This window comes from Salvelinus alpinus, chromosome 11, assembly GCF_045679555.1.
Source record: "Salvelinus alpinus chromosome 11, SLU_Salpinus.1, whole genome shotgun sequence".
NCBI lineage: Eukaryota > Metazoa > Chordata > Actinopteri > Salmoniformes > Salmonidae > Salvelinus > Salvelinus alpinus.
The window spans coordinates 74,683,838-74,698,458 of record NC_092096.1 but is presented as its reverse complement, the minus strand read 5'-3'; the positions used below and the strand labels follow the sequence as shown (position 1 = coordinate 74,698,458).

Here is a 14,621-nt window from a genome sequence, read left to right as displayed (position 1 = left end):
CTACTACCATACTAATCTATATCAATAACCTTACTGCTGGGTCTACTACCATACTAATCTATATCAATAACCTTACTGCTGGGTCTACTACCATACTAATCTATATCAATAACCTGACTGCTGCGTCTACTACCATACTAATCTATATCAATAACCTTACTGCTGGGTCTTCTACCATACTAATCTATATCAATAACCTGACTGCTGGGTCTACTACCATACTAATCTATATCAATAACCTTACTGCTGGGTCTACTACCATACTAATCTATATCAATAACCTTACTGCTGGGTCTTCTACCATACTAATCTATATCAATAACCTGACTGCAGGGTCTTCTACCATACTAATCTATATCAATAACCTTGCTGCTGGGTGTTCTACCATACTAATCTATATCAATAACCCTACTGCTGGGTCTACTACCATACTAATCTATATCAATAACCTTGCTGCTGGGTGTTCTACCATACTAATCTATGTCAATAACCTGACTGCTGGGTCTTCTACCATACTAATCTATATCAATAACCTGACTGCTGGGTCTTCTACCATACTAATCTATATCAATAACCTGACTGCTGGGTCTTCTACCATACTAATCTATATCAATGACCTTACTGCTGGGTCTTCAACTGCACTTCCCTTTCTCTTTTCTGATGATACCAATTAGATTTTATCACGCAAAAATCTTGATTCACTAATTAATGAAACAAACTCAGGTATTTCCACAGTTTCTGAATGGTTACAGATAAACAAATGATCTTTAAATGTACAAAAATGCTACTTTATTATATTCACAAGTAAGAATAAAAAAAGAGCGAGAATCTCAATTGGTTTGAATGAAATGGAACAAATCCCATCCACTAGATTCCCCATTGAGTTCTAATTGATGAAACGTTATCCTGGAAAGATTTTATTAAATTTGTCTGCAGCAAAGTGATGAAATCTGTTGGTGTCATCAGACAGATTAGGGGTTTGGTTCATCAGGCTTGCTTCCTAACTCTATACTATAACTCAATATCTTGTCTATTTACGACATTAATATGCACCAATTATGCACTTTCATCTACATATACTCATACCTCCCAGACAGTTTACCTAAACCCGTCAATGGATTCTTCCAGGTCCCAGACAGTTTACCTAAACCAATGAATCAAACTACCCAATAATCCCCCCATGAAGACTGGGGGTCAGCCTGATGAACCAAACTACCCGATAATCCCCCCATGAAGACTGGGCGTCAGCCTGATGAACCAAACTACCCGATAATCCCCCCATGAAGACTGGGGGTCAGCCTGATGAACCAAACTACCCGATAATCCCCCCATGAAGACTGGGCGTCAGCCTGATGAACCAAACTACCCGATAATCCCCCCATGAAGACTGGGGGTCAGCCTGATGAACCAAACTACCCGATAATCCCCCCATGAAGACTGGGCGTCAGCCTGATGAACCAAACTACCCGATAATCCCCCCATGAAGACTGGGGGTCAGCCTGATGAACCAAACTACCCGATAATCCCCCCATGAAGACTGGGCGTCAGCCTGATGAACCAAACTACCCGATAATCCCCCCATGAAGACTGGGGGTCAGCCTGATGAACCAAACTACCCGATAATCCCCCCATGAAGACTGGGGGTCAGCCTGATGAACCAAACTACCCGATAATCCCCCCATGAAGACTGGGCGTCAGCCTGATGAACCAAACTACCCGATAATCCCCCCATGAAGACTGGGGGTCAGCCTGATGAACCAAACTACCCGATAATCCCCCCATGAAGACTGGGGGTCAGCCTGATGAATCAAACTACCCGATAATCCCCCCATGAAGACTGGGGGTCAGCCTGATGAATCAAACTACCCGATAATCCCCCCATGAAGACTGGGGGTCAGCCTGATGAATCAAACTACCCAATAATCCCCTCATGTATCCTAGCACACACACGCACACATGCGCACACACGCACACATGCACACGCACGCACACACACACGCACACACAGACAGACACACACACAGACACACACAGACAGACACACACACACACACACACACACACACACACACACACACACACACACACACACACACACACACACACACAGACAGACACACAGACACACACACACCCACAGACAGACACACACACACACACAGACACAAAAACAAATCATTGATGTTTTTCTGGTTTACTGAGTCAGGTACAGTCACAATAAACATACCTTTTTCAGGGCTTCCCACCTACACACCGTGTTTAACAGTTTCTACTGTTCTGTCTTTCACTTCTTTTCTTTGAAATAAATAAAATCTGAAAAATAGATATGTAGGGTTATATCTATAAGTTACATATCTATAACTCTAACCCTACATATCTATAACTCTAATCCTACATATCTATAACTCTAATCCTACATATCTATAACTATAACCCTACATATATATAACTCTATCCTCTCTATAACTCTAACTCTATCCTCTCTATAACTCTAACCCTACATATCTATAACTCTAACCCTACATATCTATAACTCTAACTATATCCTCTCTATAACTCTAACCCTACATATCTATAACTCTAACCCTACATATCTATAACTCTAACCCTACATATCAATAACTCTAACCCTACATATCTATAACTCTAACCCTACATATCTATAACTCTAATCCTACATATCTTTAACTCTAACCCTACATATCTATAACTCTAACCCTACATATCTATAACTCTATAACTCTAACCCTACATATCTATAACTCTAACCCCACATATCTATAACTCTAACCCTACATATCTATAACTCTAACTCTATCCTCTCTATAACTCTAACCCTACATATCTATAACTCTATAACTCTAACCCCACATATCTATAACTCTAACCCCACATATCTATAACTCTAACCCCACATATCTATAATTCTAACCCTACATATCTATAACTCTAACCCTACATATCTATAACTCTAACCCTACATCTCTATAACTCTAACTCTATCCTCTCTATAACTCTAACCCTACATATCTATAACTCTAACCCTACATATCTATAACTCTAACCCTACATATCTATAACTCTAACTCTATCCTCTCTATAACTCTAACCCTACATATCTATAACTCTAACCCTACATATCTATAACTCTAAGTTATATAGTTATATTAGAGTTATATAGAGTTATCTAACCCTACATAGATATGTGGGGTTAGAGTTATAGATATGTGGGGTTAGAGTTATAGATATGTAGGGTTAGAGTTATAGAGAGGATAGAGTTAGAGTTATAGATATGTAGGGTTAGAGTTATAGAGTTATAGATATGTAGGGTTAGAGTTATAGAGAGGATAGAGTTATAGATATGTAGGGTTAGAGTTATTGATATGTAGGGTTAGAGTTATAGATATGTAGGGTTAGATTTATAGATATGTAGGGTTAGAGTTATAGATATGTAGGGTTAGAGTTATATATATGTAGGGTTAGAGTTATAGAGAGGATAGAGTTATAGATATGTAGGGTTAGAGTTATAGATATGTGGGGTTAGAGTTATAGATATGTAGGGTTAGAGTTATAGAGAGGATAGAGTTATAGATATGTAGGGTTAGAGTTATAGATATGTAGGGTGAGAGTTATAGATATGTAGGGTTAGAGTTATAGATATGTAGGGTTAGAGTTATAGATATGTAGGGTTAGAGTTATAGATATGTGGGGTTAGAGTTATAGATATGTAGGGTTAGAGTTATAGATATGTAGGGTTAGAGTTATAGATATGTAGGGTTAGAGTTATAGATATGTAGGGTTAGAGTTATAGATATGTAGGGTTAGAGTTATAGATATGTAGGGTTAGAGTTATAGATATGTGGGGTTGGAGTTATAGATATGTAGGGTTGGAGTTATAGATATGTAGGGTTAGAGTTATAGAGAGGATAGAGTTATAGATATGTAGGGTTAGAGTTATAGATATGTAGGGTTAGAGTTATAGATATGTAGGGTTAGAGTTATAGATATGTAAGGTTAGAGTTATAGATATGTAGGGTTAGAGTTATAGAGTTATAGATATGTAGGGTTAGAGTTATAGATATGTAGGGTTAGAGTTATAAATATGTAGGGTTAGAGTTATAGATATGTAGGGTTAGAGTTATAAATATGTAGGGTTAGAGTTTTAGAGATGTAGGGTTAGAGTTATAGATATGTAGGGTTAGAGTTATAGAGATATAGATATGTAGGGTTAGAGTTATAGATATGTAGGGTTAGAGTTATAGAGAGGATAGAGTTATAGATATGTAGGGTTAGAGTTATAGATATGTAGGGTTAGAGTTATAGATATGTAGGGTTAGAGTTATAGATATGTAGGGATAGAGTTATAGATATGTAGGGTTAGAGTTATAGAGATATAGATATGTAGGGTTAGAGTTATGGAGAGGATAGAGTTATAGATATGTAATATCAGGGTTAGAGGTACAGATTTGTCGGGTCAGGACTACATTTCCCATCTCATCTGGTTTGCGCTTTCATTTTTTTTCAACAGTACAATGTCCCAACACACCTCCAGGCTGTGTTAGGTCTATTTGACCAAGAAGGAGAGTGATTTAGTGCTGCATCAGATGACCTGGCCACAATCACACGACCTCAACCCAATTGTGATGGTTTGGGATGAGTTGTAGTGCAGAGTGAAGGAAAAGCAGCCAACCCAGTGGGTTACAGATACAGCATGTGCGTTTACGAGGACAGTGAACTTCTCTAGTCTATATGACAGTAGTGTTTGTATAGCTCCCTCCATAGATGGACTCTGTCTACACACACAGAGGTAGTCTGGTCCTCTACTGTCCTTTCTTCTTCTCTCCCCCTGAACAGACCATAAGTACAGAGCCTTGGCCACAGTCTGTGTGCCTTTGGGAGGGTCTTGGAGGTGAGGTCCGGGGATAGTCTTTGTGGCAGACGGCTGCTGCTTCCTCTTCTGTCTGCTCCTTTTGTCTCAGTGTTCACCGACACCCTCCAGTGTGTCTTAAAGGGATGAGCACAGTGTGTCTTAAAGGGATGAGCACAGTGTGTATTAAAGGGATGAGCACAGTGTGTCTTAAAGGGATGTGCACAGTGTGTATTAAAGGGATGAGCACAGTGTCTTAAAGGGATGAGCACAGTGTGTATTAAAGGGACGAGCACAGTGTGTATTAAAGGGATGAGCACAGTGTCTTAAAGGGATGAGCACAGTGTCTCTTAAAGGGATGAGCACAGTGTGTATTAAAGGGATGAGCACAGTGTGTCTTAAAGGGACGAGCACAGTGTGTATTAAAGGGATGAGCACAGTGTGTATTAAAGGGATGAGCACAGTGTGTCTTAACGGGATGAGCACAGTGTGTATTGAAGGGATGAGCACAGTGTCTTAAAGGGATGAGCACAGTGTGTCTTAAAGGGATGAGCACAGTGTGTATTAAAGGGATGAGCACAGTGTGTCTTAAAGGGATGAGCACAGTGTGTATTAAAGGGATGAGCACAGTGTGTCTTAAAGGGATGAGCAGTGTGTATTAAAGGGATGAGCACAGTGTGTATTAAAGGGATGAGCAGTGTGTATTAAAGGGATGAGCACAGTGTCTTAAAGGGATGAGCACAGTGTGTCTTAAAGGGATGAGCACAGTGTGTATTAAAGGGATGAGCACAGTGTGTCTTAAAGGGATGAGCACAGTGTGTATTAAAGGGATGAGCACAGTGTGTCTTAAAGGGATGAGCACAGTGTGTCTTAAAGGGATGAGCACAGTGTGTATTAAAGGGATGAGCACAGTGTGTATTAAAGGGATGACCACAGTGTGTATTAAAGGGATGAGCACAGTGTGTATTAAAGGGATGACCACAGTGTGTATTAAAGGGATGAGCACAGTGTGTCTTAAAGGGATGAGCAGTGTGTATTAAAGGGATGAGCACAGTGTGTATTAAAGGGATGAGCAGTGTGTATTAAAGGGATGAGCACAGTGTGTATTAAAGGAATGAGCAGTGTGTATTAAAGGGATGAGCACAGTGTGTATTAAAGGGATGCGCAGTGTGTATTAAAGGAATGAGCAGTGTGTATTAAAGGGATGAGCACAGTGTGTATTAAAGGGATGCGCAGTGTGTATTAAAGGGATGAGCACAGTGTGTATTAAAGGGATGAGCACAGTGTCTTAAAGGGATGAGCACAGTGTGTCTTAAAGGGATGAGCACAGTGTGTATTAAAGGGATGAGCACAGTGTGTATTAAAGGGATGAGCACAGTGTCTTAAAGGGATGAGCACAGTGTGTATTAAAGGAATGAGCAGTGTGTATTAAAGGGATGAGCACAGTGTGTATTAAAGGGATGCGCAGTGTGTATTAAAGGGATGAGCACAGTGTGTATTAAAGGGATGAGCACAGTGTCTTAAAGGGATGAGCACAGTGTGTCTTAAAGGGATGAGCACAGTGTGTATTAAAGGGATGAGCACAGTGTGTATTAAAGGGATGAGCACAGTGTCTTAAAGGGATGAGCACAGTGTGTCTTAAAGGGATGAGCACAGTGTGTATTAAAGGGATGAGCACAGTGTGTATTAAAGGGATGACCACAGTGTGTATTAAAGGGATGAGCACAGTGTGTCTTAAAGGGATGAGCAGTGTGTATTAAAGGGATGAGCACAGTGTGTATTAAAGGGATGAGCAGTGTGTATTAAAGGGATGAGCACAGTGTCTTAAAGGTGGTGTGCAGTAGAACAATACACTCTTAGAAATAAGGGTACGTATTGTTCCCTGGGGTAAAAAAATATCAGAATAGAGGTACACATATTGATCTCACATTTTGCTACCTTTTAAGGTACACGTGCAGATAAAGAGTATAATGGTACCTTTTAAGGGTACACGTGCAGATAAAGAGTATAATGGTACCTTTAAGGTACATGTGCAGATAAAGAGTATAATGGTACATTTTCAGGTACACGTGCAGATAAAGACTATAATGGTACATTTTCAGGTACATGTGCAGATAAAGAGTATAATGGTACCTTTTAGGGTACAAGTGCAAATAAAGAGTATAATGGTACCGTTTAAGGTACATGTGCAGATAAAGAGTATAATGGTACATTTTCAGGTACAAGTGCAGATAAAGACTATAATGGTACATTTTCAGGTACATGTGCAGATAAAGACTATAATGGTACATTTTCAGGTACAAGTGCAGATAAAGAGTATAATGGTACATTTTCAGGTACAAGTGCAGATAAAGACTATAATGGTAAATTTTCAGGTACATGTGCAGATAAAGACTATAATGGTACATTTTCAGGTACATGTGCAGATAAAGAGTATACTTGCACCTTTTAAGGGTATAAGTGCGGAAAAAATTCTAAAATCCTGTTTTCGTTTTGTCATAATGGGGTTTTGTGATGTCATTATGGGGTATTGTGATGTCATTATGGGGTATTGTGTGTAGATGTGGAATGTGGAACGAGTCAAGGGGTCTGAATACTTTCCGAATGCACTGTGCATTTCTGTTACCCAGGGTACGAATGTATTTTTGGTACCCTCAATACCCACTATAAGGTACAATGACACCCTAAAAGGAACTAAGGGATGTGTCACTGGGGTGCCACCCTAAAAGGGTCATTTGTACCATCATTATTTTCATCATCATATTTCCCAGCATGCTCTGCTGCAGGTTTATAGATTTTTTTTTTTAAATCTGTGTTATACTACACAAAGATCAATAACATACATTTTTCGAAACTAATCCAATCAGTTAGTTAGATTTTTTTGCACCCGTTACTGAAATGGTTGTTCCAGTTGAAATGGCTTAGGTCGTGTCCTCACACTGTTCCTAACCTTGACAGTCAAGGCACACTGGGAAAGCATATTGGAGGCGTGGCTTACTGGGGGCGTTGCTTTCAGATAGTTATTTTTGGCCACCCATGAGTGAAAGTGTTTTACCAGTTTTCGTGATCTATGCTAAAGGTAATGTTTTGCCACCTTTGACAAATGGCTTTGTCACTGTGGTAGTACTATTTAAAGGAAAAGAGCATGCATTTGTACCTGTGTAGAAAGGTACTCTCTGAGGTATGACCTGGGATACAATTATGTACCTCTAACCAAAAGTACAAAGGAGGACCCCAGTGACAACCAGTTGTACCCCTTTAGGAACACATCTAAACCTTAATTTCTGACTGTACTTCACTTCAGATTCTCCTTCTACATAGTATTATCTGTTTGTTTGTCCTTCCTCTCCTCCTTTTCACTCCTCTGCTTTTCGTCTCCTTTTCCCCCATTCTCTGTCTCTCTCTTCATCTCTTGTTCCCTTTAGATTTCTCTCCATCTCTCTTCATGCGAGAGCCTCCTTCTTGGGTCGGGGTTTGTTTCCCAGAAGATCGTCCATCTCTGCTACGGTCTGAGGGGAAAGCTGGGTGAGGACCTGAAGGAGACCAGGGTGGATGGGGGAACGAGGAAGAGAGAGCAGGGGGAAGGAGAGAGAGAGTGTGGATGAGGTGATCTTCATAAATAATAACATCAGATCAACTCTACTGGACTATACATCACATCTATACATCTATATATATATACAGCACATCTATACATCTATATATCTATACAGCCCATCTATACAGCACATCTATACATCACATCTATACATCACATCTATACAACACATCTAGACATCACATCTATACATCACATCTATACATCACAGCTATACATCACATCTATACATCTAGACATCACATCTACACATTACATCTAGACATCACATCTATACATCACATCTAGAAATCACATCTATACATCACATCTATACATCTATACATCACATCTATACATCACATCTATACAGCCCATCTATACATCACATCTATACAGCCCATCTATACATAACATCTATACATCACATATAAACATCACATCATGTCTATACATCTATACATCACATCTATACATCTATACATCAAATCTAGAAATCTATACATCACATCTATACATCACATCTATACAGCACATCTATACATCACATATAAACATCACATCATGTCTATACATCTATACATCACATCTATACATCACATCTATACATCACATCTATACATCACATCTATACATCACATCTATACATCACATCTATACATTACATCTATACATTACATCTATACATTACATCTATACATCACATCTATACATCACATCTATACATCACATCTATACATCACATCTATACATCACATCTAGAAATCACATCTAGAAATCACATCTATACATCTAGACATCACATCTATACATCACATCTATACATCACATCTATACATTACATCTATACATCACATCTATACATCTATACATCACATCTAGAAATCACATCTATACATCACATCTATACATCACATCTAGAAATCACATCTATACATCTAGACATCACATCTATACATCACATCTAGAAATCACATCTATACATCACATCTATACATCTATACATCACATCTAGAAATCACATCTATACATCACATCTATACATCACATCTATACATTACATCTATACATCACATCTATACATCTATACATCACATCTAGAAATCACATCTATACATCACATCTATACATCACATCTATACATCACATCATGTCTATACATCACATCTATACATCACATCTATACATCTAGACATCACATCTACACATTACATCTAGACATCACATCTATACATCACATCATGTCTATACATCACATCTATACATCACATCTATACATCTAGACATCACATCTACACATTACATCTAGACATCACATCTATACATCACATCTATACATCTAGACATCACATCTACACATCACATCTAGAAATCACATCTATACATCACATCTATACATCTATACATCACATCTATACATCACATCTATACAGCCCATCTATACATCACATCTATACAGCCCATCTATACATCACATCTATACAGCCCATCTATACATAACATCTATACATCACATATAAACATCACATCTATACATCACATCTATACATCACATCTAGAAATCACATCTATACAGCACATCTATACATCACATCTATACATCTAGACATCACATCTAGAAATCACATCTATACATCACATCTATACATCTATACATCACATCTATACATCACATCTAGACATCACAGCTATACATCACATCTATACATCTATACATCACATCTAGACATCACATCTATACATCACATCTATACATCTATACATCACATCTATACATCACATCTATACAGCCCATCTATACATCACATCTATACAGCCCATCTATACATAACATCTATACATCACATATAAACATCACATCTATACATCACATCTATACATCACATCTAGAAATCACATCTATACATCACATCTATACATCTAGACATCACATCTAGAAATCACATCTATACATCACATCTATACATCTATACAGCACATCTATACATCACATCTATACATCACATCTATACATCTATACATCTATACATCACATCTATACAGCACATCTATACATCACATCTATACATCTATACATCACATCTATACATCTATATATCACATCTATACATCTATACATCTAGACATCACATCTAGAAATCACATCTATACATCACATCTAGAAATCACATCTATACATCACATCTATACATCTATACATCACATCTATACATCACATCTAGAAATCACATCTATACATCACATCTATACATCACATCTATACATCACAGCTATACATCACAGCTATACATCACATCTATACATCACATCATGTCTATACATCACATCTATACATCACATCTATACATCTAGACATCACATCTATACATCACATCTAGAAATCACATCTATACATCACATCTATACATCACATCTATACATCACATCTATACATCACATCTAGAAATCACATCTATACATCACATCTATACATCACATCTATACATCTATACATCACAGCTATACATCACAGCTATACATCACATCTATACATCACATCTATACATCACATCATGTCTATACATCACATCTATACATCTATACATCACAGCTATACATCACATCTATACATCACATCTATACATCACATCTATACATCACATCTAGAAATCACATCTATACATCACATCTATACATCACATCTATACATCTATACATCACAGCTATACATCACATCTATACATCACAGCTATACATCACGTCTATACATCACATCATGTCTATACATCTATACATCACATCTATACATCTATACATCACATCTATACATCTATACATCACAGCTATACATCACATCTATACATCACATCATGTCTATACATCTATACATCACATCTATACATCACATCTATACATCTATACATCACATCTATACATCACATCTATACATCTATACATCACATCTATACATCACAGCTATACATCACATCTATACATCCTATCATGTCTATACATCTATACATCACATCTATACATCTATACATCACATCTATACATCTATACATCACAGCTATACATCACAGCTATACATCACAGCTATACATCACAGCTATACATCACATCTATACATCACATCATGTCTATACATCTATACATCACATCTATACATCACAGCTATACATCACATCTATACACCACATCATGTCTATACATCTATACATCACATCTATACATCTATACATCACAGCTATACATCACATATATACATCACATCTATACATCACATCTATACAACCCATATATACATCACATCTAGAAATCACATCTATACATCACATCTATACAACACATATATACATCACATCTATACATCACATCTATACAACACATATATACATCACATCTATACATCACATCTATACATCACATCTATACAGCCCATCTATACATCACATCTATACATCACATCTATACAACACATCTCCACATTACATCTAGACATCACATATAAACATCACATCTAGAAATCACATCTATACATCACATCTATACATCACATCTATACATCACATCTAGAAATCACATCTATACATCACATCTATACATCACATCTATACATCAATACATCACATCTATACATCACATCTATACATCACATCTATACATCACATCTATACATCAATACATCACATCTATACATCACATCTAGAAATCACATCTATACATCACATCTATACATCTATACATCACATCTATACATCACATCTATACATCACATCTATACATCACATCTAGAAATCACATCTATACATCACATCTATACATCACATCTAGAAATCACATCTATACATCACATCTAGAAATCACATCTATAAATCACATCTATACATCACATCTATACATCTATACATCACATCTATACATCACATCTAGAAATCACATCTATACATCACATCTAGAAATCACATCTATACATCACATCTATACATCACATCTAGAAATCACATCTATACATCACATCTATACATCACATCTATACATCACATCTATACATCACATCTAGAAATCACATCTATACATCACATCTATACATCACATCTATACATCAATACATCACATCTATACATCACATCTATACATCACATCTATACATCACATCTATACATCAATACATCACATCTATACATCACATCTAGAAATCACATCTATACATCACATCTATACATCTATACATCACATCTATACATCACATCTAGAAATCACATCTATACATCACATCTATACATCACATCTAGAAATCACATCTATACATCACATTATATCAGTCATACTGGACTATACATCACATTATATCAGTAATACTGGACTATACATCACATTATATCAGTAATACTGGACTATACATCCCATTATATCAGTAATACTGGACTATACATCACATTATAGCAGTAATACTGGACTATACATCACATTATATCAGTAATACTGGACTATACATCACATTATATCAGTAATACTGGACTATACATCACATTATATCACATTATATCAGTAATACTGGACTATACATCACATTATATCAGTAATACTGGACTATACATCACATTATATCAGTGATACTGGACTATACATCACATTATATTACATTATATCAGTGATACTGGACTATACATCACATTATATCAGTAATACTGGACTATACATCACATTATATCAGTAATACTGGACTATACATCACATTATATCAGTAATACTGGACTATACATCACATTATATCACATATCAGTAATACTGGACTATACATCACATTATATCAGTAATACTGGACTATACATCACATTATATCAGTGATACTGGACTATACATCACATTATATCAGTGATACTGGACTATACATCACATTATATCAGTAATACTGGACTATACATCACATTATATCAGTAATACTGGACTATACATCACATTATATCAGTAATACTGGACTATACATCACATTATATCAGTAATACTGGACTATACATCACATTATATCAGTAATACTGGACTATACATCACATTATATCACATTATATCAGTGATACTGGACTATACATCACATTATATCAGTGATACTGGACTATACATCACATTATATCAGTGATACTGGGTTATACATACCGGAGCGACAAGTCTAGGACCAAAAGGCTCCTTAACAGCTTCTACCCCCAAGCCATAAGCCTGCTGAACAATCAATCAAATGGCCACCGGACTATATACATTGACCCCCCCCCCTCCCTTTGTTTTTACACTGCTGCTACTCGCTGTTTATTATCTATGCATAGTCTCTTTTTCCTCACTACATGTACAAATTACCTCGACTAAGCTGTACCCCCGCACATTGACTAGGTACCGGTAGCCCCTGTATATAGCCTCATTATTGTTATTTGATTGTGTTACATTTAATTTATTTTTTAGGTTAGTTAGTTCTTGAACTGCAGTGTTGCTTAAGGGCTTGTGAGTAAGCATTTCACGGTAAGGTCTACACCTTGAGTGGTGTGTGTTACCCTGATACAGCCGAGGTTCTCGTGCAGCTGGTCTGTGTTGGTGATCCCCAGGAGAACACAGCTGACCCTCTCACTACGCAGACACCAGGCTGGGGAGGGAGAGGGGGGGGAAGAGACAGGCAGGCAGGCAGGCAGGCAGGCAGGCAGGCAGGCAGGCAGGCAGGCAGGCAGGCAGGCAGGCAGGCAGACAGACAGACAGACAGACAGACAGACAGACAGACAGACAGACAGACAGACAGACAGACAGACAGACAGACAGACAGACAGACAGACAGACAGACAGACAGACAGACAGACAGACAGACAGACAGACAGTTCTACTATGTCTTAGTCTTTGCCGCTCTGACAATCCTCATCCATATATTTTTATATTCTTAAATCCATTCCTTTACTAGATTTGTGTCTATTGGCTATATGTTGTGTGTATGTATATGTGTGTATTGGGTATATGTTGTGTATATGTATGTATTGGGTATATGTTGTGTGTATGTATATATTGGGTATATGTTGTGTATATGTATATATTGGGTATATGTTGTGTATATGTATATATTGGGTATATGTTGTGTGTATGTATATATTGGGTATATGTTGTGGGTATATGTTGTCTATATATTGGGTATATGTTGTGTATATGTATATATTGGGTATATGT

At 37.1% G+C, this 14,621-nt stretch overlaps 1 protein-coding gene across 1 annotated transcript in view; it reads right to left on the bottom strand.

Annotated features, from left to right (window-relative positions):
- Positions 1–6,660: 6,660 nt before the first annotated feature.
- Positions 6,661–14,621, bottom strand: part of LOC139534803 (voltage-gated potassium channel subunit beta-3-like) — a 32,085-nt gene continuing 24,124 nt past the window's right edge. Inside the window, exons 10-11 of the mRNA XM_071334259.1 lie at positions 13,967–14,055; positions 6,661–8,400 (exon numbers count right to left, since the gene is read on the bottom strand). Of these exons, the coding sequence (XP_071190360.1) occupies positions 8,311–8,400; positions 13,967–14,055 (179 nt within the window). The 3' untranslated portion in view covers positions 6,661–8,310. The remainder of the gene's footprint in view (positions 8,401–13,966; positions 14,056–14,621) is intronic.